Source organism: Rhinoderma darwinii, chromosome 10 (assembly GCF_050947455.1).
Source record: "Rhinoderma darwinii isolate aRhiDar2 chromosome 10, aRhiDar2.hap1, whole genome shotgun sequence".
In the NCBI taxonomy this organism is placed as follows: domain Eukaryota; kingdom Metazoa; phylum Chordata; class Amphibia; order Anura; family Rhinodermatidae; genus Rhinoderma; species Rhinoderma darwinii.
This window is the reverse complement of record NC_134696.1, coordinates 41,279,177-41,305,128: the sequence shown is the minus strand read 5'-3', so window position 1 is coordinate 41,305,128 and position 25,952 is coordinate 41,279,177. Positions and strand designations below refer to the sequence as shown.

Genomic DNA, 25,952 nt, shown 5'->3' with positions numbered 1-25,952 from the left:
TTTTAATGGCAATTTTTTCAATGTCGTGTGACTGTAGCCAAGAGCCTGTCTCCAGCTAACCCCACATCTGCAAGAGGATAGCCCCGGGTATACCAATACGGCTGAAGGGGCACTGTGCTCGGCTAAGCGTTTCTGTCTCTTTGTTTCAGCGATTGATGGGGACTCCGCAACAAGACCCCCACCCATTAATACTTCTGACATGCCACTATGACATGTTAAAAGTTTCATGAAATAACCGTTCTTCTTTAAAGGAACACTCCAGAAAAAGTAATTCACTGTTTTATGCCTGGTTCAAGGCCTAAGTGGATGATTCAAAGAACACCAAAGAGAAAATCACCTGATCTAGACATACAGGTCCTTCTCAATTAATTGGAATATCGTCAAAAAGTTAATTTATTTCAGTAATTCAATTCGAAAAAGTGAAACTCCTATATTCTTTAGATTCATTACACACACAGTGATCTATTTCCAACATTTATTTTTTTCTTTTAATGTTGATGATTATCGTAACCGTTAATAAAAACCCAAAATTTAGTCTCAGAAAATTAGAATATTATATAAGCCCAATTTCAAAAAAGATTTTTAATACTGAAATGTTGGCCTACTGAGAAGTATGTAAGGTATATGCCCTCAATACTTGGTCGGGGCTTATTTAGCATGTATAACAGCATCAATGCGGCGTGGCATGGAGGCGATCAGCCTGTGGCACTGCTGAGGGGTTATGGAAGCCCAGGTTGCTTTGATAGCGGCCTTCAGCTCGTCTGCATTGTTGGGTTTGGTGTCTCATCTTCCTCTTGACAATACCCTATAGATTCTCTATGGGGTTTAGGTCAGGTGTGTTTGCTGGCCAATCAAGCGCAGTGATACTGTGGTAATTACACCAGTTATTGGTACTTTTGGCAGTGTGGGCAGGTGCCAAGTCCTGCTGTAAAATGAAATCAGCATCTCCATAAAGCTTGTCAGTCAACTGCGCTATTGGTTCCGTCAAGAACAACGGAACACTGTCAGAACGGTGACAGACAGAAACCATTAGCTAGGTTTCCGTCACCATAGATACCAATGGTGAGGGAAACGGAAGTGTAGGTTTCAGTTTGCCTTTCCGTTGAGGGGTTAACCCGACGGAAACCTCAGACGGAACCCCTCAATGGAAGGGCAACGTTGATGTGAACGGGCCCTAATAAATATAAAGACCAAATAAGAACTAGTATACCCCAAAAAAAAAAAAAGTAATAATACAAGAGAAATTCTATCACTCCCATCGATGATCCCAGAAAAAGGGACTCGATCCCTTGTGTAGTATGAACGTTTAAATAGCGGCAGCATAAGTCATGAGGGTCCTGATGCTGGTGATAATGCGGCAGTTTGTCTTAACCCCTTACACGCCATTTATCATATGGTATTCTTTCATGTTGACTTTTATTTACATAAAGAATTTTGTATTGTCATAACTTGGCGTTCATCTATTTCTTGTCTCATCCTCTTCTATGTGGTGGTTTACCAGTTGTATACAAAATACAAAGGTTTTTAATTGACGCCAGTTAATGGCGATATCTAATAGGAGAACATTTAACAAATAACTTGAATAATTGAGGCTAGGGACTTTCCAAAGCGAGACATGGTTTTATGAGCTGATAGTGGGGGTCCAGCAGATGCTTCTTATTCAGTAATACAGACACACTTGGTCCACTAGTATGCTCTTTCTACTAGATCCATTAGGATAGATTATTCATAAATCCAAAATATTAAACCATATTTTAAATATATATTTTTATATATATATATATATATATATATATATAATGCGTTTTCTCATGAAATGTTACTATATTTGCAGGATCCGGATGAACACTTATTATTTATTAACATTTGTGGATGGAAACGGGTCCCATCTCCTGAATCTGATGTACATCCTGTGCCTCTTGTAGCTGGAAAATTGAAGGACAAGTCTGATGAAGCAGGTGAGTGTGACACATATAACCTGTCCAGGACAGTATACGGGCAGCTTACCTGTAGGTCAGACAAATGGATCACATAAAATTGTAGTACCAATGTTCCTATAATTGAGACATATTGATACCTAATAAAATGTAAAACTAAAAAAAAATATTTTACTGAAGGTTCAAATAAAATAATGAAAAAAAACCCACCTATACAACACAACACCTCCACGTTCAGGGGATGTATAAAAGTAAAAATTACTAAAACGTATTACCACAGGTGCCCTCTTGGTAAAGATGAACATTCAGTATTCTTTACTTGTGTGTAGCACCACCATTTATCATGTATGAATAGTGAGATATTTGGATCACCAAGTGTTCTTATTCTACATAAATAATGCTGTTTCTTGCAGTATCTTTTATTACAGAGTAAATAAATGTCTGTGAATCCCAGGAAGATGTTCTAGATGGCAGACAGTTAATAGGCACAGTTACACATTGTTCCTTAGGGTATGTTCACACGACAGCGTCCGTAACGGCTGAAATTACGGGGATGTTTTCAGGAGAAAACATCCCCGTAATTTTAGCCGTAACGGCATGTGCAGGCGCTTGAACGCCGCGTCCATTACGGACGTAATTGGCGCTGCTTTTCATTGGAGTCAATGAATAACGGCTCCAATTACGCCCCAAGAAGTGACAGGTCACTTCTTTGACGCGGGCGTCTATTTACGCGCCGTCATTTGACAGCGGCGCGTAAATATACGCCTCGTGTGAACAGACAAACGTCAGCCCATTGTTTCCCATGGGCAGATGTTTGTCAACGCTATTGAGGCGCATTTTTCGGATGTAATTCGGGGCAAAAACGCCCGAATTACGTCCGTAATTAGTGTGTGTGAACATACCCTTTATAGTGGTTATATAGTTATATCCACTTACCGATCACAGCGTGTCCCTGTAATGTCTCGCTGTTGTGCACTGACTAGTAAAGAACGCCGGCCAGATTACTCACTTCATCCGGACTTCCTTCCTTACCGGCCGGTAAACTTGCTGGCACATGTGCTGTACTTTGCTGTAGACATGCTAATGCTTTTTGTGCCACCTATTTATATTTTGTGAATATGCTGGTACCTAATGTTCCCCCTTCTTTGCGCTTTATGGATAAAAACTCACAAGGATGCTGAAACTTGTGGATCTTTGAATTGCATTGGTTTTAAAGGATCCATCCCAATAATCCAAGGTAGACTTTTTATTAAAACCAGATAGTTGTAGTTTGGTTGTGCTGCTCTATGAATTGTAGTAATACTAGTACTGCTAGACACGTTTCAGTAGCTATAAGGCCGGGTTTCCACAGGTCGGATGTGCTGCGTAAAAACTATGCAGCGTATCCAACCTGGAACAAGCAGCACGTTCTATACGTGAAACCGCACCATGACATGGTGCGGTTTTTCGGGCAGAAATCAGCGCTGAAAGAAAACCAAAAACGTTTATACTTACTCCTTCCCTCCTGTGCGTAGTCCGGCCTCCTAAGATGATGTTGCAGACCATGTGACCGCTGTAGCCTGTGATTGACTGAAGCAGGAGGCCAGACTGGAGAAGCAGGGAATTCTGGGTAAGTATAGTTGTTGTTTTTTTTTCCCTTGCGATTCTTGTGGTGGAATCGCTGTGATTCCGCCGCAAAAGTTGCAACGCTTGACTTTCTGTTGCGGGTTTTGTATCGCCATTGAATTAAATGGGGAAAACCTGCAACAGAAAAGCAACGAAAACGCAGTATAAATTTCCGCACCGCAGGTCAATTTATTAACGTTTACACTGCAGTTTTTTTCAGCAGTGTGGGCATGAGATTTTTTAAATCTTATCCACTTTGCTGCTACTGTAAATGCTGCGGAATTTCCGCACAGAATTCCATTGCGGAAAAGTAGAGTATTGCCGGTGAGTTCGCATTATATGTGCAAAAAAAATAAATAAATAAACAGAATTATTTTCTAAATACATGTATGATTTACTAATCTATAAAAGCTTAAAGTGTACCTATAATTTGAAAAAAACTTTTGACATGTCAGAAGTTTTCATCGGTGGGGGTCCAAGCACTAAGACCACAACCGATTGGTAAAACGAAGCGGCAGAAGCACTCAGGTGAGCACTGTGCCGCTTAATTTTTTCTCAACTTTCCTCGGAAAGCCGAGCTGGCAGTGTATGGACTCAAAGATTTTCTATTGAGCCGGTACATCTCTCGCGCAGCTTTCTGAGGAAAGCCGAGCAGAAATGAAGCGGCACAGTGCTCACCTGAGCACATCTGCCGCTTTGTTTTAGCGATCGGTTGGGGTCTCAATGCTCAGACCCCACCGATCAAGACTTCTGAGATGTCACTGGTTTTTAATCTGTTTTTACAACTTGCTTGGTGTAGATTTGCAGTTGGTTACTAGCTACATGTGATGTTCTGTTTCCTTCTGCCAGTTATTAGCATTGCCTACAGCCCAGAAGTCCTGATGAAAGCTGCCCAGGATCCCGCAGAACAGGACCAGCTTATCCGCCTAGCAATGAAATACATAGAACAGCAGCATAAAGTCACCCTCTGCCATTCTTACCGTATTGCTCCTTTCAAACTGAAGGACACCGTACAGCAAATGAGGAACAGCTTAGAAGGGATTGGGACAAAACCAGAAAAGACTAATGGAAAAGCAGAAGATGGTAAGTGATCTGGTCATGTTTATACATTTAAAGGGGTATTACCGTTCCAGCAAATAAAGGTTATTCATTATATTAGAAGTTATACAATTTTCTAAAATGCTTTCTGTATTCATTTGTTTACTTCCGTGGAATAAATATCTGTTTGTCATGTGATGGATACACGGGTGCACGATTGAATACAGGTACAATTATTGTAGCAAGCCATGCACCTGAGTGTCCATCACATGACCAGAATATTTAACCACCGGAAGTAGGATAGAGTTGAATTGTATAAGAAAGTATATTGGAAAATGTTATGAATTTTCATTATTCAAAGAAAAACCTTTATTTGCTGAAGTAATATGTATTGCAAGAAAAATGAAAAATTAAATAAATAATTAAATGTGATAGTAGTTTAGTCCTTACTGTGCATAGATCTAAATATTTAATCTGTATTCGTTTTATTTTCTTCGTGGAACAAATGTCGTTTTTAAACTAAGACAATAGATGATTTTAAAGGGGTCCTACACTTACCATAGGCAACGATCTGGACAGAGAGCATAAGCAGTTCATAGGATAGAAAGCGCTCTCCTGCATCTGCACCGCTGTCCCTGCAAGACCCAAGATTAATACAGGGAGGCAGAATTGGGATATTAGAAAGTTGCACCTCATCCCATTTTCTGCCTGTGGGGGCAGCTCTTAAAGATCATCTATCACCAAATAGAGCTCTTTATTTTAGGGCATCTATAAAAATGCTTAACCCAAGGGAAGATTTAGTGAGCTGTAAGATTGCCTGAGCTGTATGCAAGTGCGGGCACATGAGGTCTCTCAGACTTCCTTCTGGAAATATCCTGTGCGCCAGCAGGCGTGCTCCAAAGACCCTGGCCATCATCTACAAAAAAGGTATGAGAACATTGCGCAAGCGAAGCCACCACTGCAGGACCGCAGTCTCCGTCCATAACCTAAGACAGCCAGTGATGTGAAAATCCGCAGCATGCTTTCATTTCTGTGCGGAAAATGTTTAGCAGCCTGTGGATGAGATTTTTTTTAAATCTCATTCACTTGCCTGCAACCCTCTTCAGTCTGCAAATCTGTATAGAAAAAATCTGCAACAAGTCCGTTATGTGTGCAGGGGGCCTAATGCTGCTTTTTGTCCCACAGTCCCTGACAGATCATTACTGGAACAATTAAGAAACATAGCAGTGAAAGGAGAAGAAAAAGAGGAACCTAAAACACCCATAGAAATCATGACTGAGCGCAAGACCAAGCTGAAAGTAGGCCTGATCGAGGTGATGTCCAGCACAGAGCTGAATGAGGAGGACCTGGCTCCATCCCCACCGCATGAACTGTCCGTAATAAAGGATGAGTCGGGGAAACCACAGAAGCTAATTCTGACAGCACAGTTACAAGGGGTGCGCTCGGTGTCCAACTGTGATCTAAATGTATCCAAGGTAAGCCCTATATACTACTATACTGTGTATTCGCCAGCCAGTAAGTCGCGGTCTCTCATAAAAGCACTGGTTTTTGGCTTTTTTTTCCAAGGTAATAGACCAGTACTGACAGGTCTCTGTACTATGTCGTAATACGGTACTAAAAGGACATAAAAACAAACAAACGGCATTCCATAGTGTTAGGCTGGGTTCACATCAGCGTTGGTTTTCCGTTTACGGATTCCGTTGCAGCTTTCCGTCGGAGGAACCAAACGGAAACTAAAGCTGCAACAGAATCCATGAACGGGAAACCAACTCCTTAGGGCCTGTTCAAATCAGCATTGGCTTTCCGTTCCGGGGTTCCGTCTGAGGTTTCCGTCGGGTGAACCCCGCAACAGAAAGTCAAATTGAAACCACAGCTTCCGTTTCCGTCACCATTGATATCAATGGTGACAGAAACATTGCTAATGGTTTCCGTTCGTCACCATTCCGGCAGGTTTCCGTTTTTCCGACGGAATCAATAGCGCAGTCGACTGCGTTATTGATTCCGTCGTTGCATTAGCACAGTGAGACAACTGCCCCCATATTGTTACTGGGGAAAGCGGTAGTCTGAAAGTCAGTGCCATCTGTTGCCATGACTACTACAAGGATCACTTTCGGGTACTTGTTTCAAAGCCACTGAAGGTTTTAATGCAAGTTGCTGTAGGTTTTGACTGATTGTCTTGTAAAGTTGAAACACATTAAAAGATCGGGCATCACCTGTATAAGCTGTGTAGCCAAAAACCAAATCGCAAAAACGTGGTAAAACTATGGGTGAATTTGCAGTACCGCTGTGTGTACAGGCAGCCTTCACAGCTAGAATAATCCTACAAGAGGAAGGATGTCAGCAGAATATAGATATACTGCCCTGATGTCATTTAAAGAGACTCTGTCACCACCTTATAAGTGCCCTCTCTCCTATATAAGGAGATGGGCGCTGTAATGTAGGTGACAGGAGTGCTTTTTATTAAAAAAAAAACTATCTTTTTTCACAACGTTAGGAGCGATTTTGGTTTATGCTAATGAGCTTTCTTAATGCCCAAGTGGGCGTATTTTTACTTTCGACCAAGTGGGCGTTGTACAGAGGAGTGCATGACGCTAACCAATCGGCATCATGCACTCCTCTCCATTCATTTACACTGCACTAGCGATATAGATATATCGCTATGTGCAGCCTCATACACAAGCCCTAACATTACTACAGTGTCCTGATAATGAATACACATGACCATCCAGCCTGGACGTCATGTGTACTCAGAATCCTGACACTTCTGACTCTTTTTTTGTGAGATTCCAGCAACGGATACGAAATCTCACGAGATCACAGTGCTAAACGAGATTTGGTTTCACTTGCCGGAATCTCACAAAAAAAGATTCAGAAGTGTCATGATTCTGAGTACACATGACGTCCAGGCTGGATTTCATGTGTATTCATTATCAGGACACTAGTAATGTTAGGGCTTGTGTATGTAGCTGCACATAGCGGTATATCTATATCACTAGTGCAGTGTAAATGAATGAAGAGGAGTGCATGATGCTGATTGGTCAGCGTCATGCACTCCTCTGTACAACGCCCACTTGGGCATTAAGAAAGCTCATTAGCATAAACCAAAATAGCTCCTAACGTTGTGAAAAAAAGATAGTTTTTTAAATAAAAAGCAGCACTGTCACCTACATTACAGCACCCATCTCCTTATATAGGAGACAGGGCAATTATAATGTGGTGACAGAGCCTCTTTAAAGTGATTGGAAAGTGTGGTGTAGGGACACGTTGAGAAGGGGGATAGCAACACCAGGGGTCAATTTAGTCATACATTTCCAGGAGGAATAATCAGAGGAATATCACAATGCAATGTTCTAAGAAAATATGCTCCAGAATTTCTATTTCATAGGGAATACCAGTATTCACTAAAAGTTAGGTGAGCTGATGGGGGATGGTTGCAATAATGAGGACCTAGTACTGCCAGCTCACACAATAGGTCTGGTAAGTATGGAGTGCCAGCTTATCTTTCTGCTCTCTGTAAGTCCTCATGCCCACTTCAGGTTTTTTAGTCAGGGTGCTATCCGTTGTTTTAACTGATAGCACCCTGACACATTCATTTCAATGGGGCCATGCACACTTCCGTTGTTTTAACGGAACCGTGCGCCGTTCCGTCAAAAACAGGGCAGGTCCTAATCCTGCCCGTTTTTGACAACAGTCTCGGCCTTTGTCTTGATTTGGTCCGTGAAACAACGGACCTCACACTGAAGCCATCCGTGTGCGGTCCGTGTTTCACGGAACGGTTATTAGCGGCTGTTCAACGGCACACGGAAGTGTACATGATGCCTTACTTACAAAATAACTATTTGTCATCACCTCAGCGTTTGATTTGCAGAAAAAGATGGCAAGTATTCTCTCAGCCGCAGTTTGTAGCGGCACCTTCTCTACTGTATTTCCAAGCATGTTGATCTTGAGCAGTCAGCAGACATGCACTTTCTGGAGCAGAGATATTGGGCAGAATGAATTGCTTTTGAGTTACATACATACTTTTTGCTGTAGAAGAAACCATAAATCAGATAATTTAATCAATCCTTTACTTTTTAGGATGATTTGATGCTTGAAGTCCCTGGAAAATACAGACTGCACTTAGATCTGCCTGAGCTGGTCAATGAAGAAACCATCACAGCAAAATACAACAAAGCAAACAACACTCTGCTGGTCACAATGTCTGTGCTATAGCGCCACCTATGGACAAATATGCAGTATAACACTGACCACAGCTTCATGATATGCTGGCTGTACAGTGAGGGAGTCGTAGGTGAGTGACAAATGTCAGTCAATAGAGACACAGCCGCCAACATCCAGCAGTAAAATAAAGGAATCTGAGCCTGTCCCCAGAGCGGCAATGTTATGGGCTGCAGAGAATTTGAGCCATCACCTGTACCACCATTTATAAAGCTACCTGACTGCAGCTTTATAAATGATTAAAGAGATTCTGTAAACTAAATTCAAACAGGTCACACGCTAGAAACAGCAGATCAACCAGCAAGAAAACTCCATGCATGAACAAGAACTAAACTGGGCGAATCCAAGGTGGGGCAATGGATGGTGTCAAATTACTGCTATCAATGTTCAGGATATAACTCTTGTACACAGCTCAATGGTCTTACGTCATGTATAAAGATGTCAGCAATTGTTTCTCTATTGTATTATTCTAATCTATTTGATAATATACCTTATATTATTGTTATTCCCGTCGCAGAAAGCGATGGTATATCGCTTGGATATGCTATCACTTTCTGATTGGTGCCGGTTTGACTGCTGGTACCCCACTGCTCCAGAGAATGAAGGAGCTGCAGCACTTTTTCCCCTGCACAGCAGCGCTCCTGACCACTGCAGCACAACTCTGTTCAAGCAAAACTGAATTTAGGTATTGTTAGGGTTTCCTACAGTCAGAACCCCACCAATCACAAAGTCATAGCATATTCTTTGTGATGGGAATAACTAGCCCTAGAGCATTTGTGGGGTGGGGGACATGCACAGAAATGTCTCAGGGATAACCATTAAAATTGTGTGAAATAGCACATTTGCATTGCTCCACTTCTATTCTCACAGATGAATTTACTATACAATGTAGTCTTCACCACGAACAAAGAGAAATTTTGAAGGAAGAACCATCAATTAGAAATAGTTTTCTTATACCATAGGCATAACAATTCTAATTACACCAGCTTTATACATTAAAGGGGAACCTCACCATTGGAGCCACTTTGGAATAACCTTGGCGTTAACTTTTATTCTAAATTAAAGAATGCAATGTCTCAGCGTTGTCTAAACAGACATTTATTCATTGCCAAAATATTCAGACCTCATGTATATATTCAAAGGCCTGGCTGTAGTACATGACATGATTTAAAACCATTTTAGGAAACATTGACCTCTGTAAGGAGACATTTAGAGCATTGATGACCTTGACACAGCACAGTTCTCAGGAAATCCATTACTGGAGTGAAGCACTGGTGATCTGTACAGAATGGGGAATAAAAATAGCCACCGAACTAAGTTTCTTTTTCATTTGTTCGTTTAAATAAAAAAAAGTTATGCATGTTTATTGTGAGTGTTCTGAGACAGGAGTATATAAATAGTTGGATGAGTAGAGCAGATCACCCACGGAAGAGAAGATCTAATGATCTATAGCAGCATGGTGGTTGGCTTCTCCAGGAATTTTTTGAATTCTGCCAACCACTGAGCACCAACTGCTCCATCCACCACACGGTGATCGCAGCTCAATGTGACCGACATTATGTTGGCGACATCAAACCTGCAAAAGGATTAAGCATGAAGAATTAGGAAATGGACAAGTAGCTTGAAATAGAAGCTATAGTCAAAAACGTACTGCCCTCTGCCACATGTAGTAAGGGTCGCCCACCATATAAACAGAAGATCATCAGTTATTACAAATGTCGGGCTCCTGAGTTTGGAATGCATTTACCTGATAAAACCCTAGGCCGGGTTCACACATTGCAGAAATTTGGCTTAAGAATCTGCACCAAAATGTCCAAAGTGCAGTACCACGTAAGTGAATGGGGTTTAAACAAAACAATTGACATAGTGTTAAAAAAAATTTGCTGTGATTTCATAGACATGCTGCAAATTTCTAAATCTGCACCATACCCTGATATTTCTGCCTTCGAATTCAGGTCTCCTCACAGATTTTCAGGCTGTTTTATCGGCATATTATTTACGCAATGTGTGAACTTGGCTTCAGACTGATCAGATCAAAATTTGCTAGTTGCGAGTTGCACAGATTCTGTTACACACAACATACGCTACACAGGTAGCATGGCTAATACGCGCTAAAGAAGTTCTACAAAGCCCAAGATAGGAGTGAGATATATTTATACAAGCCCACAGAGTAGCGTGAATATGTACACTAGCTGACCAAAAGTAAGTGGACACTTGACCATCACACCTATATGAGCTTGATGGACATCCCATTCCAAAACCATGGGTGTTCACATGGAGTTTGGCCCCTATAACAGCCTCCACTCTTCTAGGAAGGCTTTCCACAAGATTTCAGTGTGTCTGTGGGAATTTGTGCCTATTGATCCAAAAGTGGTAAGGCACGGATGTTGGATGAGGTCTGGCTCACAACCGGTGTTGCACTTGATCCCACAGGTAAAGGATGGGGTTGAGGTCAGGGAACTGCGCAGGACACTAGAATTGCTCCACTCCAAACCCGGGTCTTTGTGCACTGGGGCAGTGTCATGCTGGTACAGAAAAGGACCGAAACTGATGCCACAAAGTTGGAAGCTGCAATTGCCCAAAATGTATGCTGTATCATTAAAGGGGTTGTCCCATTTTATGAAGCTCTCAATGCACCGTTATTGTGCTAATGTCCCCTACTGAGGCAATTTGCAAGCCAGTTGTGAGCGGTGTGTAAAAATACACTATTCTTTTTCATCAAACGCTTCAGCACTTAGCGGCCCTGCTTCATGGCTGAGCTGTTGTTACTGCTAGACGCCTCTACTTCACAACTATAGCACTTACACATGACCAGACAGATCCGAAATGTCACAAACTGACTTTTGGCAAATGTTGCATTCTATGACAGTGCCACATTTAAAGTCACTGACCTCTTCAGTGCAACTAATACTACGATCAAGATATGTCTATAGAGATTACATTGCTATGTGCTTGATTTTATGCACCTATTTGCAATGGGTGTGTTTGAAACACCTGAACTCAATTATTAAAAGTGTCCACATACTTTTGGCCATATAGTATATGTAGATTACCATCGTTTACCGACTGCTAAATGAAAAATCCTTTGAAGGCTACAGTGCTGTACAGAGGCACATGAAGTGCTTACTGCTCCATAATAATGAAGCATAGGAGCTCCATGCGCATCGCTTTGCTGTGTGTATGAGGCCTAAGCCCCCCCTGGTGACCAGTGCAATCATCAGAGTGGCAACTCTGAACGGAGAAATCAAATGGACTGCCTGGAACGTGCTGCCAGAAAACTCCACTCTTCTATATAAAAATAAAAAAAATCATCAATTTTTATAGCTGCATTTTCCTGATACAGATCTCCAAATTCTCTGCAGTTTTGAAAGCTACCACGCAGGCTACCTGCAGCCACCACTAGGGGAAATTTTGGTAACTTGGGAAGCTCCCTCTAGTGGTGGCTGCAGTCGGCCAGGATTGCGTAGCTTTAGTTGGACTGACCTTTGGTCCTGGAGAGCTGCTCCTACATGCTGGGCGGTACAGAAGCCGTGGCAACCAAACGACACCAGGAGAGTATTGTGCATGGTCCTATTAATAAAAATTGGACCCATGCATGATACTCTCCAGGCGTTTATACAGGGAACTTGGAGCTCTGTATTAGATAAACAATGCCCCCATGAAAGTCAGTCACAGCTAAAGGCCATACAATCCTAAACTGTATGTGACAGCCACACAAAAACATCCTTACCCTTTCTCGTTCTCGGCTGGTATTAATCTGTTCTCCGAACCTCCAACAGCAAGGATACATGCCTGAGGTGGGTTAATTATGGCCGAGAAGTTCTTGATTCCATACATACCCAAGTTGGAGACCGTAAAAGTTCCACCCTAGAACAGATCATATTGAAGACAATTAACTGGCTGATTTGATCACTTTCCATTTTAGGATATCCATTTTTACAGCACACAAAAGGTTACAACTATTTTATGGCTTTACAGTTGGAAACATTAACGAGCACGGTCCACTTGCCCTTGAGTAAACACTGTAACTGCCATGGAGCTTTACCCGTCTTCACCGATGCCGCTCATTAACCTGGGTCTGGTCACTAATATCTCCCCCGGTGACGGGATCTTCTCCCCAATTCTATAGATTGCCGAGTGCATGTTGTTGTGTTGTCAATGACAGTGATCGGCTCTGTCAGCAGACAGATCTCACCTGCAGCCTTTTCTATATTATAAATCAATTATCTGTGCAGTGGCTAATGTATTACTTGTCAGCAGTGGAGCTTACAATCTAATTGTCCTACATACATGTATTTAATGGGCAGTGGGAGGAAAAAAATAAAAATAATAATAATTAAACCTTAAAAGCTATGTACACCGTCTAAAATTTTTTATTTTTTTTAAAATAAAAACGTCTATCAGTGTGATTGGAGCAACTTTATAAATACTTATTAAAAATAATTTACACTTTGAGATACAGCTGCTTTGTATCCGGTATACAAAGCAGCTGTTATCTAGTGCGGAGATCTGAATCCGTCAGGTCAGCGACACGGACTGGCTCAATGACAGCGGGTACTGCGTCGGACACGCAGGATACACCTGTCAGATATGATCAATCCTGCGTGTCTCTCCTACTGACAATGAATGTCAGTGCCGCTGACCTGATGGATACAGGATTCAGCACAAGATACAGCTGTTCTGTATGCAGGATACAAAGCAGCTGTATCTCAAAGTAAAAATATATTTTTTTAAAAAGTATTTAGAATGTTGCACCAAACACACTGATAGACATTTTAGAAAAATGGGTCTACATAGCCTTTAACGAATATGCCAACAAGAAAATAATGACTTGAGTTCAAATGACTTGTAATATTCTTTTAATGTACAACTTTTGTAACTAAATGTATACCTGTAGTAACCACATAAATCCCAGTGGTTCAGTACTACAGGGAAAAGGTACAGTTTACATCCACTTTTATCCCACGTGGATATAGACTGATATAAAGAAGGGACTTAGACGGTTGTCTCATCATAGTCATTGGTGGCAAAACACATGGATATGCCACCAATGTCCAACAGCTGAGACCCCTGCCAATCCTAGAACGAAGTGGTAGCGTCACTAGGACGCTGCCTATTGGACGCTGGTGGCATTTCATTTTTTTTTCCTTCCTGGCTATAGGCAGACTGCCCCCACTGTTAAAGCTAGGTAGGAACTAGATATGGTTGTATTTGGTCATTTGAATCCACACAAGGTCTCTGTATCCTACATAAATCAGAAAGGAACAGGTCATCAGAATCTCAGTAGTGCAGCCTCAGGCTTTGGGCCTGTAACTTCAAGCAATCAGCATGGAAGATACTAAAATTTAGTGGCAAGTCTCCTTCAAGTACTACTGTTAGAGAAAGAATATGTTTCTTTGTGTAAAGTACAGCTCAGTCCAGGAACATACCTGAAATTCATGGGGCTTTAGTTTACCCTCTCGTGCACGTGTAGCTAAGGACGTCACATCTTTGCTGATGGATACGAGGCCCTTTATGTGAGCATTGAAGACTATAGGTGTAATGAGCCCAGCCGGTGTACTGACTGCCACACTGACGTCCACCACGTGGTTTCTAGAAGGACAGACAATTAGGGATTAGACACATAGAAGAAATTCTGAGCCTGTTTACCACGGCACTTCTCATACTTACTGTCTAATAACAGTGTCCATCCAGGAAGAGTTTGCCTCCGGAACTTTCAGACACGATAAAGCAGATGCCTTAATAATGAAATCATTGACCGAGAGCTTAATGTTTTCAGACTTGGTGACCTGCAAGACAAGATTATATAGAAATCATCACAGGTCAATCATGGACTAATGTAACAGTCATTTATGGTTTTTATAAAAACCTACCATTGTAAGGGTGTGTAATATGTTCCATAACATTGCATTTTATTTATCTTGCTTTGTATTCTCGAAGTACATTATAATTTACTTTTACATCATTTTCTAACAATAAAAATGAATTTGTAAAAAAAAAAAAAATTAAAAAAAGTTTTACCTCATTCAGCTCCTTCCTTAACTGGATTATTTCTCCCATGTTGATATCGATGGATAGATAATAATGAGGTATCGTTTGTTTGGACTGCACGAGCCGCTGGGCAATGACCTGCAGGGGAAGATTTGTGAGCATGTAACAGTCTGTAACAGATCATATAGTTACTGCAATGTTTCACTATAGCTACGCGAGGCCCAGCTGACCATTAAGTGACCAAATTATAAATTTACAGCAATCTTATTGACGATGGTGAATATCTGCTTGTGTAAATTGGCCTTAAAAGGACTAGATCCATCTTTAACATTTATGGCATATCCACAGGATATGCTGTAAATATGTGATAGATTCGGGTCCCAGCTCTGGGAACCGCACCTATTTTGAGAATGGAGGTCCCCTAACCCCGGCCCCCACCTGAAGTAAATTGGACTTATGGAAACAGCGTTGCAGAGCGAGCTTGGCATCTCCCCATTGAGTCTCGGCCTGGACCCCGTTAAGATAGACGCAGATTCTAGAGCTGGGACCTGCACCAGACATTTATGGCATATACGATGGATATAGCCCTTTAAGAGAACCGGATTGTTCGTGAGCACAGAAACTTCTGAAAGGAAAGAGAATATGAATGCATTACAAAGGAATCAGTGCCCCTACCTTCCGGATGTTACTAATGGGGATATCTGTGAAAACTCCGGTAGGAACAGCCGCCACAGCTGGAGATGGTGGTGCAGGAGTCGGGGCGGCAGCAGCCGGAGCCTAATGGCAGAAAAAAATTAATGAGAACAAATGACACCAGGATTAAGCAGTACTGAGCCCTACTAGAATACGTTTGGATACAATTTATTTACTTAACCCTTTCACAAACAAGTTTTATGCCATGTTTCACATAACTAAGCACCTAGTCTGTTCTAAGAGACTCAGGTGGGTATTTAAAAATCGGCATAACCAGGGTATTACTAGGAGTCAGACTATTTACATAAAGACTCTTTATCTGTCATTTCAAAAGTAGACTTGCTTACAAAATGTACAATATCATCAGTGAAACTATTATTCTGCATGAAGAATAAAACAAAAGGGGGAAAAGGTTCAATAACCGAGGGATACTTACAGGAACAGCCTTGGGAGGAACAAAGGACTCGATATCTTTCTTTGTAATCCTGCCGTCTGGCCCAGTACCTGAAGTATTACCAGAAAAGCAAAAGTCTAAACGAGCACAAACGAATATCTGCGCATGAAATGACGGGACTCCATGAGCGCAAAGTAAATTCTACATGAACTAGAAGTTCAACCATCGTCTAAAAACAACAAGCATTGTAGACAAATAAATCCTATTTAATGTATCCCTATAGTGAGGGGCCATACGACTAGTGGACAGTATGATACACAGCGCTTACCTTTCACTTGCTTAATATCTATGCCTCTTTCAGTTGCCAGCTTTTTAGCCAAAGGACTGACAAACACTCTCCCCTTGGTTGCAGTAGGCGGTGGGGTATGAGCTGGCGCAGGGGCTGAAGGAGCAGCAGCAGATACAGGTGGAGCTGGCGGCAGAGCTGCAGCCTACAATAAAAGAGTTATGAGTGACGGCACACAACATATAAGGTAACCTATTGTTAATATGCGCTGTATGAAATAATACATTTCCATAATATACAGTGTCACGTGTTCTATCTTTTAAGTGTATTTATTTTTTTAATCATGTAAAATCTGTATCTCAGGAAACGTTGTCATTTGAAGAAATTCATTAAAAACAATAAACCTAGTTTATTGTAAAAGGATATAATAAAGCCATCTGCTTTTACTTACAGTGAATAGTCACCCTTAAACAGCATTTTGTTTTTTTATGTTCAAACTTCCGTGCAGATTCATTTCTTAATATATTGCTATAGCAGTCGGAGCTCCATTTTTCAGATACAGAGCTCCAAATATAAATGTAAAGATTTAAAAAAAAAAAAAAAAAAGAGCATGCAGACTTCCAGCAGCCGCCACTAGAGGGAGATTAGAGCACTCTGCTATACATTAAACTCGACAACACAGGACCTAAAAATGACATGCGGTTAAAAAGGTGGAGATTCCCTTTAAAAAAGCAATGAAAGGATGGAAAAAAAAAAATATAGAACCCATAATATCTACATAGCAGAAAACTACCACCAGGTGTTTTCCCCCCTTTGTCTCCGTGCGCCATAGCAGCCACTTGGCTATAGTTAGGCCTTTGCTTCTCGAGTCTGTATTTTAATTGCATCAAAAAAGTTTTTTTATTGGCCACTTGCCAACCCTGTTCTGATGACTATGCAGATGATGAGAAGACCGTCACATAGGCAGCTTTTTGTCCCTTTGCTGGGAATGACTGTTAAAGCTCCTAAGTGTTTACCCAGCTTTTCCGAAGGCCTCGCTGCATTTTTGCAAACCCATTTGTTTCTTTGGCCCCATGCACACGACTGTGATTTGCACGGATCAGTGGGGGGGGGGGTGCAAAAACTCTGACATGTCATTTTACGGTCCGGACTTGCAGATTCACCAATACTGATGAATTGTTGTGGATCTGCGAGTCCTGACACACGGATGCTCAACGTAGGTTTTTTGCAGTCCGATGGACCGCAACGATCACGTGGTTTTGCGGACCACAAAACCAAAGCGGTCATGTGCATGAGGCCTTATTCTTCAATTGAAAATCTGCTTAATCTTGCAGGCATATGGGAGGCACACTTGTCACGGGTTCTTAGCGCAGATTGTGCACTATTTTACAGTATATCTAGGTCAGGTTTTGCACCCACATCCACATGTAGCAAGGAAAAGAAATAAAAAAAATTCAGCACAGACAGGGCACACTGCAGATTTTTACATCCGCAGCATGTCACGTATGATGCGGAAGGGTCACAGATTTCATCAATTGTAATGCAAAGGGTGAAATCCACAACAAATCTGCACCTAACACATGTGGAGTATGCCGTGGACTTTCGGACAAATCCACAATGGAAAAACTCTGCATGGTGTGGCTTTACCCTTGTAATTAACTTAGAGAAACAAGAGGCGCACACTTACCAGAGCAGGATGAGGTTTAATATCCATGGCTCCAGCGGTTTCCTTGTAATCCACAAAGCTCCCCACATCTGATTGCTTCTCCACTATAATACAAAGAGGTGTCCCAAGAGGAACGTCCCGAGTGCCCTCTGGTATCAAGATCTTAGCCAAATATCCTTCTTCTTGCACTTCAAACCCTTAGTGAAAAAAAGAATAATAATTCAGGTTATTAACCCTTCATAATAATGTACAAGCAATGTTATCAATCATTCACATTGACCCATGATCCACTGAAGCTTATAGGCAAATTCTTAGACATAGTTACTTGTGATGAAAATCTGCCTGCTGCCACTAAGGGGAACCACAAACCCATTGTAGATTGTGTTCCAATCACTACTACAATACAATGGCACCACATATCAATAACACAGCATGTATACCCCAAGCTCTGGCCAACAGAGATTTCTCCTGCCAGCACAAACTGTTAACAGCCAGGTAGGGTGATCGGGCAATAATCGGTGATGATCTCTCCCATTTGCAGTACAGGCTTCTACACGTTCTATACCAGGGCACATGAGTAATGTGTATATTCCGCCACCATATTCCTCATACACCACGTGTCAGTTAGAAGATACCTATGGTCGCTTTGTCCGTTTCAATCTCTGCTAGAAGATCTCCCTCACTGAGCTTCTCTCCAACCTTCTTTTCCCATTTTTGTACTGTGCCCATTGTCATTGTTGGTGAAAGCGCGGGTAACATGATCTGTTCAGCAGAAGAAATGAATAATGTTGTTATTGAATTACAAATCCAAAAGGGGTTTTCAGAGTGTTATAAAAAAGGATATTCAATAAGCAGCTGATGACAGAAGGGACTTCAGCTCTTTTCACATCACACTGGGGCTATACGGAGTATTACTGACGTATGCTACTGTATAGCCACAATGTTAAAAAAATGTAAATACTGCACGGTATATTTATTTATTTTTGCTCCGGCCCACCGTATAGGAAAGCAAAGTAAAGGGGAAAAAAGGGGGGTGCCGGCGCATACAAACTCTAGACGTCAAAGGACACTCATTTAGCCTCCGACTGGTGAATAGGGGTCTGTGGCTACGTTTGGCGTATGTACCAGGAGCATGCACCGAACATGTTGACATAGCACGATGTGAACATAGCCTTATTTTACTACCAGTAAGCACTGTAAAAAACGCACGACTATATATCAATAATATGAGTTCATGTGGGTAAGGGGTCGTCCATCTGATGGCACAGGATATAGTCTCCACACTCTGTATGTATAAACATGTGCTGAAGGCGCTCCTTGCGATCTGTACGTGTGCACACAAAGCCTTAGGCAGTGGACTATAAAATCACTTGATTATATCATGAAGGGACTACTGGATGGGAGAGAAGTTTGGTCACCTAAAAAAAAATGTGAACAATATGGGCATAGGTTTTTTAAGGCACTTACTGGGCTCATATACACAGACAGACAGACCATAATGGGTTCACATATGTATATATCTGTTATTCCATGTTTGCAACCATGGAAAACCTGAATGAAAACCGGCGTTTTTCATGGAGCCGCATTATCAAGATGAAATGAGAGACAAATCCAATATAAGAGTAAAGTGGTAAACTAAGGCATGTTAGCGCCCATAATATGGCCAGAATTCTCGGCCTGACTGCGGGTCTAGTGACCGGAACTAATAGTATCATAGACCCCTACGCTTCTGGTTAGTAGACCCACTGTCAGGCCGGGTTTTGTGGCTGTAATATGTGTGCAGAAACGCCCATGTGAGACCGGCCTAAGAGGTCGACAGTCAAAGCAAGAACGTAATCTAAGAGCAGAGTCGCTCCATGCTCTGTGCAGTTAATATTACGTGGAGTTACACTTTCAGTAACACATTCTGACATATGCGGCTTCCCAAAGATTAGTGAGTGGCCCTTTTACCTTCATATGCGTGGGATAGGAACTGCCAGGGGCTTGAACAGGTGGGGGGGCTTGTTGAGAAGGAGCTGCGGGTGGGGTTGCAGGAGCTGCAGAGTCCAAGCTGTAGTTCTTAAAGGCATCAATGAGTTCTGGTCTGCGAAATGAGAAACCAAAAAAACATTGGTAAAATCCACGACAAAATATGTTAATGCAGATTTACTAGGGGATTTTTCAGGGTTCCACTGCAGATAATAATAAAAAAAAAATATATTATTTTATACAGATCTCTCCAACACAACTAACAGATGTCGGGTGACATCCACCAATGGCAGCCCACAGAGGTTGTCATCTGACTTTCTCCGGACCCTGAATGGCATAACTCTGCATGGTTAAAGAAGGTAACCATCTCTGACAGTGCATAGTGGGACTTGGCATACGAGCATCAGTTCTCCAAAACCAGGGTTGCAGCTCATGCATTACTTAAAGGGGAAAGTCTAATCAAGATGATCCTTGGATAAGTCCTTGAAACACGTCTGTCACCCCCTCTATGAGGCAGAACCAAGAACGACTCCGGCTCTGGCGGACGCGGTGCGCGCGATGTATTACATGGTCAGCATATAATGCGTTACCAGACGCAGCTTCCTCCCGTGAGAACAGCTGTTCGCTGAGGGTTAGATTAGCCGGACCCACGGAGATCAGCTGTTTGCCCAGCTGGCTTCTACTTACAATGGGTTTGTCTTTGTAACGGCAATGAGCGGGAAGAGAGTTTTCCTAAACTTAATAAATGACACTGCCTCAAAGCATAAGGAGGGGTAAAGCCCGAAGCCTGTCACTCACTTGTCTACTGTGATGCAGATTACGGAGCCAATGGGAACATCTCTTGTCCCTTCTGCCACCAGGATTTTTGCCATGTAACACTCCTCCACACACTCAAATCCTACTGTGGCCTTGTCAGTCTCCACCTATGGAAAAGATCAGAGTTGAGTAATATTTTACCATCATAAATATTACTATGCGGTTTGCACAGAACACATTTGTTGAAAATCACAGCGCCAGACAACTTTATATAATTTATACCAGTGACATTATGTTAGATGTTACATACATTAATTCAATAGTCTATTCATGATCATAGTAGTTCTGCAGGAGAGACTTGTACAGCTGCCTGGGTGCAGCACCTGCTGCGTCTCCAGGGGGCACATTTACATTTTGGGTGGGAGCTAGGGATGCACGGTGCATCGAAACTTCGATACTGTTTCGATACTTTGCATCCCTAAACGGTTCGATACCGCTATTTCCTGTATTTCGATACTTCGCTGCGCAGCCGCACAGCTCAGTATAGTAATACATGAATGTATGGGAGCGCGGCTGCGGCTGTGTAATTCAGCCACAGCCCCGCTCCTGAGTCCTGATAACATGTGCGCACGGTCAGGATGATGCGATGCGGCCGGCGCTGTACTTATGAGCGGCGGCACTGGAGACAGAACATGGCGGGCGCTCTGCAAAACACCCCCATGTTCTGTCCTCCGTGCCTGAACCGCCGCTCATTAGTGCAGCGCCGGCCGCTTCTCCTCATGCTGACCGCGCGCGCACTTTCTGTCAGGAGCGGGGCAATGGCTGTATTACACAGCCCCGCTCTATAACGGCGGAGATCAGAGAAACCTCTCATCTCCGCCGTTATTCCCCTGAATGCTGCGATCACAGCTGACTGCAGCATTCAGGAGAAAATGAGAAGGGGGGATGCCCCTGGATCGCGTCACAGGGAATTCCTGTGACGCGATCGAGGGCCATACCATATATGGGCAGACAGCCCAGGGTCTATTGACGGACACCAGGGCTGTCTGACCATATCTCTTGTTGTTAGGACATACCCAAGTATGTCCTAACAACTGCCTGTGTGCTATCCGTCCACAGGCTAATGTACTGGGATATATCTGATATATGTCAGTACATTAAAGTTTAAAAATAAAGTAAAAACAAAGTATTGTTAAATGTAAAAAAAAGACACATTCACCTTTTTTACAATAAACATTAAAATAAGTCTCAATACATAAAATATTCACACATTCAGTAATGGCGCGCACAACAATTTTTTTGCATCCTTTATGATGTGTACGCTGTAAAAAAATGAAATAAACACGGCTTTCTATCACTTATTAATGTGAGGCGCGAGGTGCGATGAATTTACCCTCCATGTTCCTCACATTAATAGTAATTAACCCCATCATGTACCTCGCACATTAACCCATTATGACTGAGAAACATGATGGGATTAATTACTATTAATGTGAGGCGCGTTCAAAATTCATCATCACACCTCGCGCCTCACATCAGAAAACGGAAGATTTTTTTTTTTATTACTGTTGGCAAAAGTATCGAAATTGGTATCGAAATCGCAATACTAAACGAAGTATCGGTATCGAAGTCCAAATTCTGGTATCGTGACATCCCTAGTGGGAGCGCCGCACTTTATATAACTGGAGGTACACGTTAATAAACAATGGTCAGCAAGCGAGTCAGCCGGTTATTACCTCAGCAATGAGATCCCCTTCACTAATTTTTTCCCCTTCTTTCTTTTCCCATCGGGCAATGGTCCCCATCTGCATTGTGGGTGAAAGAGCCGGCAAAGGCACCTAAAGGATAGAAGAACATTTCCAATCAAATATGGAAGACACAGCACAGCTAAAATGTACCTTCAAGTTAGACATAAAGGGGACATAGAACATTTTTAACGCATCACAGAAAATTTGGATTGTATATAGGAACAAGTACCATGGAAAACACGTGCTCCACAGGAACTAGTAAGACATTATGATCACTGAGAAAGGGGGGGGAAGCCATTAAAAACCCAGTGTGCTCTGCCTAATGAGACTTTGCCAAGGAAATGATGGGTAAAGAATCATCTGTGGCAGCAAAAAAAGGCTGCTCTATGCCAAACATCAGTGACCTGAAGAGACTACAATAGCAATGAACGGAGAAGGGGGGTGACATGCCGGGGATCTGATTTTTGCGGTCTTCTTTGAAGCAATCACAGACCCAGTATGATTATTGGGATAACAGGTCAGTGCTGTGCTAGTTACTCACTGACAACTGTACATAACACGTATTGAAAATGGGTTCTCCAGAGAGAGAAAGAGAGATAGAGATATTTATTTTTGGCCTGAAAAACGAACGAAAATAAGCCGTGTAAACATACCCTTAGGGTACGTTCACACGTAGTGTTTTCAGCCGTTTTCCAGGCCGTACACGTCCCAAAAAACGGGTGGACAATCGGAAGCAGAACACCTACAAACATCTTCCCATTGATTTCAATGGGAAATACGGCGTTCTGTTCCGACGGGGCGTTTTTTTATGCCTCGTTTTACGAAAATGGCGCGTAAAAGGACGCCCGTGAAAAAGATGCACATGTCACTTCTTGGGACGTTTTTGGAGCCGTTTTTATTGGCTATGAAAAAAAAACGCTCCAAAAACGGCCGTAAAAAACGCAAGTTGCTCAAAAGACGTCTGAAAATCAGGAGCTGTATTCCCTTGAAAAAGGCTCCGTATCTTCAGATGTTTTTGAGTTTGCGTGTGAACGTACCCTAAGGGTATGTGCACACGATAACTGCATTTACGTCTGAAATGACGGAGCCGTTTTCAGGAGAAAACAGCTCCGTCATTTCAGACGTAATTGCATGTACTCGCGTTTTGCAAGGCGTCCATTACGGCCGTAATTTGGAGCTGTACTTCATTGGAATCAATGAAAAACGGCTCAAATTACGTCTCAAGAAGTGTCCTGCACTTCTTTTGACGAGCCGTCTTTTTTACGCGTCGTCGCTTGACAGCGACGCGTAAATGACAGGTTGTCTGATCAGTACGTCGGCAAACCCATTCAAATGAATGGGCAGATGTTTGCCGACGTATTGGAGCTGTATTTTCAGACGTAACACGAGGCATAATAAGCCTCGTTTATGCCTGAAAATAGGTTGTGTGAACCCACGCTATTTACGGACGTAATTCGGGCGTTTTAGCCCCGAATTACGTCCGAAAATGCGGCTCAATAGCGTCGGCAAACATCTGCCCATTCATTTCAATGGGTCTTACGATGTTCTGTTCCGACAGTCATTTTTTCAAAAGGCGGGGCGTAAAAAAGACGCCCGTGTCAAGGAAGTGCCTGTCACTTCTTCAGACGTAAATGGAGCCGTTTTCCATTGACTCCATGGAAAAACAGCTTCATTTACATCCGTAATTGAAGCAGCGAAAAGCGCCTCAACATGTCATTACGTCTGAAATTACGGAGCTGTTTTCTCCTGAAAACAGCCCCCTAATTTCAGCCGTAACGGACGCTGCCGTGTGAACATACCCTAATAGTTATGGTGTGGACGTGAAAACCCACAGCATGCCCTGAAGTCGACTGATTTTTTCCTCTATGCTATAATTCGCTGCAGATTTGTGGTGTAAAATCTGCGCCAAAAATCTACAACTAAGGCCTAAGGGCGGATTTACACGAACGTATAATACGTCTGTGCAACGCGCGTGATTTTCACTCGCCTCGCACGGACCTATATTAGTCTATGGGGCCGTGCAGACTGTCCGTGAGTTTCACGCAGCGTGTGTCCGTGTGTCCACTGCGTCAAACTCACGACATGTCCTATATTTGTGCGTTGTTCGCGCATCATGCACCTATTAAAGTCAATGGGTGCGTGAAAATCACGTGCAGCACACAGAAGCACTTCCGTGTGACGCGCGTGATTCGCGCAACAGCCGTAAAAAGTATGAATGAAAACAGAAAAGCACCACGTGCTTACAAACATCCAAACAGTGTCATAATGATGGCGGCTGCGTGAAAATCACACAGTCACACATCATACGCTGCTGACACACGGAGCTGTTAAGTGCCTTTTGCGCGCGCAAAACGCCGCATTTTTTGCACGTGCAAAACGCACACGAGCGTGTCAGTTTTGCACGCATAAAAACTGCAATGTTTTGTATGCGTTGCAGTTCAGTGTGACATCCGTGTACAGTGTGCGTCTGCGTTTTTTACGCGTGTATGTCATCCGTTTTTTACGTCAGCAAAAAAAACTGATGGAGGTGTTTTTCTTTTTCTCATCATTTCTTTAGCAACTGTTGCGTGAATTACGGACATCACACGGATGCCGTCCGTGTGCTGTCCATGATTTTCACGCACCCATTGACTTCGATGGGTGCGTAATGCGCAAAAAACGCACAAGTATAGGACATGCAGTGAGTGTCACACAGCGGACAGAATCTGCGTGAAAAACACAATGTCTGAATGGCCCCACTGACTTGCATAGGTCCGTGTGACGTCCGTTGTTTTGACACGCGTATCACGGATGTGAAATACGCTCGTGTGAATAAGGCCTTAGTGTGAACGTTGCAGGACAATATGGCACCACACAACTGTCAAGACAACCAACACGGCAACCGTCAGCTGTATTGCATTATAAACATTGAGCACCTCAAAGCATTGATAATTCACACCCAATATACCCGCACGTCCATACAAGACACTACCACCCGTAGACTAGAACTGAGCTGTATAATGAGGGATTCAGGGCACCCGTTAAAGATGTGGGTGTCTATAACTGATGTACTCCCTATAAGATCATGGAAGTCACAGGTCACCATGACAACAGCAACATTTCCATTGACTTTTATATTAATTTTATTAAATTTTTATTATTTTATTATTATTTTTATTATTATTATTTTTATTTTTTATTAATGCTGCATCATGTGGCACTAGTACAGCGTTATATAAAGCCGGTGCCCTCTGTGCCAGTCATGCCATTACTATAGTTACCCCATTACCCATTCTCTCACCTTCTGATGGGGAGGCAAGCTGTACCACCGCCGCCCGATCTCCGATCCCTGTAACCCAGGCATACGGGCGGCAGACACCCTAGCTGGAGCACCGATCAAGGGTTTGAGTCGACTGCCAGTGCCTATGTGGTACCGCCGGAGCCGCCCTGCTTGGTTCCCATTTCCCCGGGCCGGTAGGACAGAGCGGAGAGGGCCGCGGAGCCTCAGGCACAGGCGGAGCATGGCTATTGAGGGAGCACTCAGGGCCTCGGTCCTCTCCTTCTTCAATGACCTCCCCGGCGATACGGGAACGCTTACGGCAGATGCTTTAACCTCAACCTCCCCCTAGAGGTCGCGCTTCCACCAGTCCACCCAAAGGACGCCATCTTGGTA

At 42.7% G+C, this 25,952-nt stretch overlaps 2 protein-coding genes across 3 annotated transcripts in view; one reads left to right on the top strand and one right to left on the bottom strand.

The window, feature by feature from the left end:
* PIH1D2 (PIH1 domain containing 2) overlaps positions 1–10,115 on the top strand; it is a 19,503-nt gene extending 9,388 nt beyond the window's left edge. For both annotated transcript variants that reach the window (XM_075839783.1, XM_075839784.1), the window contains exons 3-6: positions 1,835–1,958; positions 4,392–4,625; positions 5,766–6,055; positions 8,658–10,115. In XM_075839783.1, coding sequence (XP_075695898.1) covers positions 1,835–1,958; positions 4,392–4,625; positions 5,766–6,055; positions 8,658–8,792 — 783 coding nt within the window. In that variant the 3' untranslated portion in view covers positions 8,793–10,115. The remainder of the gene's footprint in view (positions 1–1,834; positions 1,959–4,391; positions 4,626–5,765; positions 6,056–8,657) is intronic.
* On the bottom strand, positions 9,875–25,952 carry DLAT (dihydrolipoamide S-acetyltransferase). Its single transcript, XM_075839782.1, has 14 exons — positions 25,581–25,952; positions 22,289–22,390; positions 20,595–20,719; positions 19,779–19,911; positions 18,464–18,590; positions 17,850–18,025; positions 16,205–16,367; positions 15,919–15,986; positions 15,465–15,566; positions 14,820–14,927; positions 14,469–14,587; positions 14,228–14,390; positions 12,529–12,665; positions 9,875–10,374 (listed from the first exon to the last, which is right to left on the bottom strand). The coding sequence occupies exons 1-14, from the start codon at positions 25,800–25,802 to the stop codon at positions 10,245–10,247; spliced, it is 1,875 nt and encodes a 624-aa protein (XP_075695897.1). The 5' UTR covers positions 25,803–25,952; the 3' UTR covers positions 9,875–10,244.